The sequence below is a fragment of the Colletotrichum navitas genome (assembly GCF_030913465.1).
Source record: "Colletotrichum navitas strain CBS 125086 chromosome Unknown LY79scaffold_18, whole genome shotgun sequence".
Classification (NCBI taxonomy): Eukaryota; Fungi; Ascomycota; class Sordariomycetes; order Glomerellales; family Glomerellaceae; genus Colletotrichum; species Colletotrichum navitas.
In genome coordinates, this window is record NW_026850564.1 from 563884 (window position 1) to 569504 (window position 5621).

The window sequence follows — 5621 nt, forward strand, 5'->3', positions numbered from 1 at the left end:
TGAGCTTACCAAGGTGCGAGTATGACGCGTTTTCCCCTTACCGGTAGTAGGGTCGCATTAAGCTTACAACAACAACTCGCCCGGCATCCCCAGGTCTCTCGCGATGCTTCAAAACAGCAACTCTCTTCACCTCGCAGTATCGTTTCCCCCCCCCCCCCCCGCGTGCTTCTTCCTGGTTGTCGAATGACCCCACCATCACGTATGTCGCCGGCGCTGGACGGTCATTGGCCGAGATGCGGTGAATCTCCGACCCAGAAAGACCGCTGCGATGTTTCAACCACCTGTCAACCGAGCCCGGGTTATCAACGTAATTATAGACCGGAACGTCCAATGCTCCAGCACCCACCCGCGTTTCCCACCCTGCCTGATCTCCGTCTCAATCTCTTCCCCCCCCCCCCTCTCTCCCCTTGGGTCCCGTCCAGTTTTCGGCTTTAACTCGTCGAGCCGGAGCAGAACCGCCAAACAATAGAACCAGGTCCGCATGAACTCGACGTTCCCTGAAACGACAAACGTCGCTGCGAGCTCGCCAGATCGGTTCCCTGCCCTTCAAAAACCGGCCGCGTCTGCGCAGGCAGCCGCCGTCTCCCGTCACCGAGCCTCGCAACGGCTTCTGTACACAGCTAGCTCATCAAATTACCTTTTTTCTTTTCCTTTTTTCTTTACTTCTCTTGCATCATGCCGCATTGAAGCGCCTGCAATGTCGCAGCTTACGGCCCGTATCTAATGCTATGGATGAGCCGTCATCTCCATGTGCCAGCCAAAAAAACTCCCACCCTGTCCTGCAACGGACCTCACTGCCGGAGTGCTCCTATGTTGATTCCGCCTCTCTACTCGTCGTCGTCCTCTTCTACCCGCGCCCGCTTGGGCTGCCGGGAATCGTCGTCCTGAAGTCCGTATCCCCTCTTCGACGAAGAGTTTTGCTCCACCTCGGACAGGAACTTGTCAACGTTGAAAGGATCTCCCGCGTCCTTCTCGAACTGCACGGGACCCTCCCTTGCCTGTGTACAAGCATCCGTTAGCGCGCTACTGCTCCTGGCTATCGCGTCGGGAATGATGCACTTACCTCAACGTCTTCTGTGCCCTTGAAAGTGCCTCTGCCCAGAGCCTCGCCGAAGCGGCTAGACTTCTGAATCTTGGCCATCTCCCTGTCGCCCGCGGCCTCGTCCTCTTCGTCATCCATGTTGGCCCTTGGCCGGTAGATGCTGCTGATGACTTCTTGTGCCGCAAAGAGCGGCTTGTCGTAGTGGTTGTCCTCGTTGAAACCGCTGTCGAAGCCGCTCGACTGGTTGAACAGCCTCGAGTCGTACATGGTTTCCTTGGACTGTGTGGGTTTGGCGAGGCCGAGGGCGATCTTCTCTGAAATGTCTCGGTTTTGCTCCCTGGCCATGACCTGGACCCTCCTCTCGGCTCCCATGCGTGATTGCCGGAGCTTCCTCTCCTCTTCGCGCATCCTCTCCTTCCTCGCTCTCTCTCTTTCCCGGATCTCCGAGTCCTCCGAGTCCTCCGAGTCGGAGCCGCTGTAGCTGCGTGACCGCGAACGCGACCGTGACCTCGAGTCCCGCCTGCCGGCGCCGGCACGCTCTTCGCGAGCCTTCTGGGCCAGCATCCGAAGGTTCTCTTCCTTTTGTGCCTTTTCCTTCTCCGCCAGGCGCTGTTGCATGGCTGCACGCTGCCTGACCTCTTCGCGGGCGTGCCTGTCCGCGACGTACAGGGCTTCGGAGAACTGGGCGAACTTGTCGTTGATCGCCACGTCCTGCAGCCCGCGCCCGTCGGCTGCCAATCTCTTGTCCAGAGGGACCGTGAAACCCTTGGGGTTCTTCCAGTTGGACACCGGTGGGGGGATGCGCCAATCCTCCTGGTCCTTGGCCGTTAACTTCCGTGGCGGCGACCTCAGGACCGGAGGAGGCGGGCTTGGGGGGCCGCGGGGAATCTTCTTGTGCTTGAACTTGGGGGGCTCCAGCGGATCTCTCTGTCTCTCGACGATCTTCATGATACGGTCTTGCTTCTTAGAGTGGTCTCCCATCTGGTCTGCCGGCGTGTATCGCACGAATGTAGGGTCGTTTCGCCTCCCGACGCTGAGGGTCTTCGGCTTCTGCGAGGCTACGGCGCCGCTGACCAAGGCCGCCAGCGCGTTCTTTGTTTTTTCCGCCGTCGCTGCCACCTCTTCTTGACTCGGCCTGCTCAGGTCGATCTCGCCCGCATCTGCGCGTTGGCGAAGAGGAATGAGGTCCTTGAACGAGGTGTGAACGATTCGGCTTTCGCTGTGGCCTTGACGCGCAATGGCCCCGTAGTCGAGCTTGCCCTCGCTGTCGACCTGGATGGCGAGCGCGTTGCTGGTTGTCGCCCCCTTCTTTCCCATGTCGAGAGGGTATTGAGCAATCGGGATCTCGGGAAACGCGCCGCCGTCGCCAAAGTCCTCGGGTCCTCGCGGTCGCCATCCTGCTCGCTGCTGGTAGGGAGGAGGGCCGGATCGCTTCAGCACGATTTGCGTCTCGTCCAGCTGGCCAGCCCCGACGATACGCGGGCCGCGTTGTTGGGCGCGCGAAGGTATATCTTCATCTTCTCCAGTGTACTTGGGTTTCGGGAGGGCCGACGCCAAAGATGCCGCGATCGAGGCCATGATGGATGGCTGTTTGGGTGAAGCTGTGTCTGGATAGAATTTGGAAAGATGTCACCTTGAAATTCGCAAGGCAGGTTAATGCGCCCCATCTCTTTGGGCCAAGCGTGAATTTAAAGCGGGTCTGTTCAAGTGCCAGTACGTACCTCCACCCCAGACCCCACGACTGCGACGTCAACAACCTCAACTCAACCATCACCATTTTGGGTAGAAACTGTACAGACAGACGAAAGCTCAACTACGCCTCACATTTTCTTTGATTGAATTACTATTCTGTCTGCGGCTTCTATATTGTCAGTTATGACGTACTCGACAGGAAAATGTCTCCAGCTTTGTCATCATTTCATTGTCCAAGTCGTTAACAACTGAACGTTCCGTGCTGCCTGCCGCATTTCACCACCCGGGATGAGCGACGATTTGTGTGCCTGCCATGGGCCAACCAAAAAAAAAAAAAAAAAAAAATACGATGTCGAGTTAGACGAATGCCGGATCACTGAATCAATAGTTCAATAGTCTTATTGGTGTGTCGGGATACTGTAATCCCTATTCGAACGCATCGTGAGATCGTCTACTGATCATCCAGGATCTGGGATATAGGTGGCATGTAACGCCGGCTACTCTTCTATGCAGCAACAATATTTACAGAGAACTTCAATAATGCAGACCGTTCTTGCCAGAGTGTACGGCTCAACTATACGATAACATTTTACCGCTTGCGGCACAGCTTACTGTTCTGGGACGGCAGGTTGCCTAGAAGCATCTCCGACATCTCCCAGTTCTCGGAGCCGACGGCGTTATGGGCGTAGAAGACGTCGTTGGGGTCGTACTTCTTCTTGATATCGAGAGCCTTCTCGTATTTGGTGCCCCAGAATGCCTGTGTGAAGTTGGGCTCGATGTAGTCTGACTCAGACATGTATGCACCGGCACCGGGGGAAACGTCACGCCAGCTCTGGACCCAGTCGAAGGTGAGCTTGTCGCTGGCAGCCTTTCTGACAGACTCCTCGGCGGTGGGGTCCCAAAGGACGGCAGCGATACAGTGCATGACGGCCTCACGCCAGGCAGGGTTGACGGCGTTGTCGGGGAAGCCGGTCTTGGGCGCGGCCATGATGTTGAAGGCAAGAATGAAGCCACCGTCTTCGACGACGGACTTGATGGCCTCAAAGGTCGCGTTGAGCTTGGTCTCGTCCTCCCAGTTGGCCTTGGGGAAGAGACGGCTGCCCTGGCGGACGGCGTTTGAACCCCAGGGCTCCAAGGGGAATGAGGCGAGCCAGGCATCATTGAAATTGTCGTACTCTTTGTAGACGGGCTCGACGTTAACGCCGATCTCGGCCCACTTGGCAAAGAGAGGCGCCGTGAGCTCACGGAGCTGCGCTTCAGTCATGTTGGGAGCCCACCAAGGTCCCATGTCGAAGGAGAAAGAGGTGCCCAGGTTCTGAATGCGGAAGTATTCGTAGTTTGCGTTGTCGACGGCGTACTCGATGAAACCATCAAAGTAGGCGCGGAGGGCCGCCCAGAACTGGTCGTTGGTGACGTTTGCCCCAGTAGAGAAGGCAAAGGTCATGGTGGTGATGTTGATCTTGGGGAACACCTTGACGACGGCAGAGGTGACGACGCCATAGGTCGAGCCACCACCGCCGCGAAGGGCCCAGAAGAGGTCAGGGTTCTGGGACTCGCTGGCAGTCAGGAAGCGGCCATCGGCAGTGACGACTTCGAAAGAAAGCACGTTGTCGGCAGCCATGCCCCACAGACCAGACATGGGGCTGTGACCGCCGCCCTGGACGTAGCCGCCCATGATACCGACAGTCTGACCCTCGCCTCCAACAGCAGTGACGCCATACTTGTTTGCGGCTTCATACACCTCGAACGCCCGGACGCCGGAGCCGAGCTTGAGGGCGGGACCACTGTACGAGTCCTGTTGGTAGCTCTCCAAGTATTGGATGCTGTTGAGCTTATGGGTCCAGATGGACAGGGAGCCTGCGCCGGTGGATTTTGCGCCGAAGTCGTGGCCCGTGTTCTTCACGACGAGGCGAAGGTTGAGATTGCGGGCGAAGTTGACGGCCAGCTGGATGTGGGCGACCTGAGTGGCCTCGACGACATACGAGGGAAGGCCGCCAACTTTGCAGTCAGTCTCGCCGACATTGATCGTGGGAGGCATGCAGTTCGAGCCCTCGAAGAGGACGGCATTGATGGCCGTGGGATGGTCCGTATGAATGTGCGAGCCATTGACCCAGTTGGCGGTCAGGAAATCGCACTTGGCCTTGTCAAAGTCGCCGAAGTCGTTGTAGCAGACCGAGGCTTGAGGAACGGTCTTGGTAAGAGCACCGCCCAGGAGGAGGTCAAAGATGTTCCAGATCAGGTCGGTGGGGTACAACAAGTCTCCGGGGTAAGTCTTGCATCGGTCCAAGAGGGATCTCTTTGCAACCGAGGATGAGTTCTCGAAGGAGAACAGGGATATGTTGGACAGCTCAAGGGCCGTGAGGTTGGCAAGGACAGCATCTGTCAACTGAACATTCTCCTCGGCGAAGAGGCCGGCAGCGGCGGCGGCGGCGGCGGCGGGAGCGCCAGCGGCCGCCGCAGCCGGAGCAACGGTGGAAGCGTTGGCAGCTGGACAAACGGTCAGTCACTCAAGGTTGACCAAGTGTGTTGATCTTGGTGCAATGGCACTTACCAACTTCTTGGCCATCAACTTTCAGGGTCTGGGCCGCAACCAGGCGGCCGACAGAAAGAAGAACCGCCGTGAGAAGAGAGCGCATTGAGGACATGATTGCCACGTGGAATCAGACGCAATGTCGCTGCAAGACAGATGGGGGAGGGGAGAGTGTCGATCATAAAGACGGACGAGGTTGCTTCAGATATATAAGAGCTCGTGGGTCGCTTTCACTAGGCATAGTGACCTGGGAGAGGTGGTGGAGAAGGTGACTACGCGGAGATCCAGAGGAGTAATAGAGCGCTAGACATTTGGACGGTTGGAAGAAGCGGCAGACGGGCTGCCGAGAGTCAGCGG

General features: G+C 57.6%; 2 protein-coding genes across 2 annotated transcripts; both read right to left on the reverse strand.

The window, feature by feature from the left end:
• Positions 1-399: 399 nt before the first annotated feature.
• Positions 400-2687, reverse strand: LY79DRAFT_702426 (SKIP/SNW domain-containing protein). The gene is made up of 2 exons (XM_060564943.1): positions 1064-2687; positions 400-998 (listed from the first exon to the last, which is right to left on the reverse strand). The coding sequence occupies exons 1-2, from the start codon at positions 2618-2620 to the stop codon at positions 828-830; spliced, it is 1728 nt and encodes a 575-aa protein (XP_060416025.1). The 5' UTR covers positions 2621-2687; the 3' UTR covers positions 400-827.
• Positions 2688-3323: 636 nt separating this feature from the next.
• LY79DRAFT_668493 (FAD binding domain-containing protein) lies at positions 3324-5379 on the reverse strand (the record flags this gene model as incomplete). Its single annotated transcript, XM_060563537.1, has 2 exons — positions 3324-5221; positions 5286-5379. 2 exons carry the CDS (start codon positions 5377-5379, stop codon positions 3324-3326), a joined length of 1992 nt encoding a protein of 663 aa, XP_060416026.1.
• Between the last annotated feature and the right edge of the window lie 242 nt (positions 5380-5621).

Coding starts and splice junctions, on each gene's coding strand:
- LY79DRAFT_702426 (XM_060564943.1), bottom strand. CDS start 2,620: ATGGCCTCGATCGCGGCATCTTTGGCGTCGGCCCTCCCGAAACCCAAG. Junction 999..1,063: donor AGGGCACAGAAGACGTTGAG/GTAAGTGCATCA, acceptor GCTTGTACACAG/GCAAGGGAGGGTCCCGTGCA.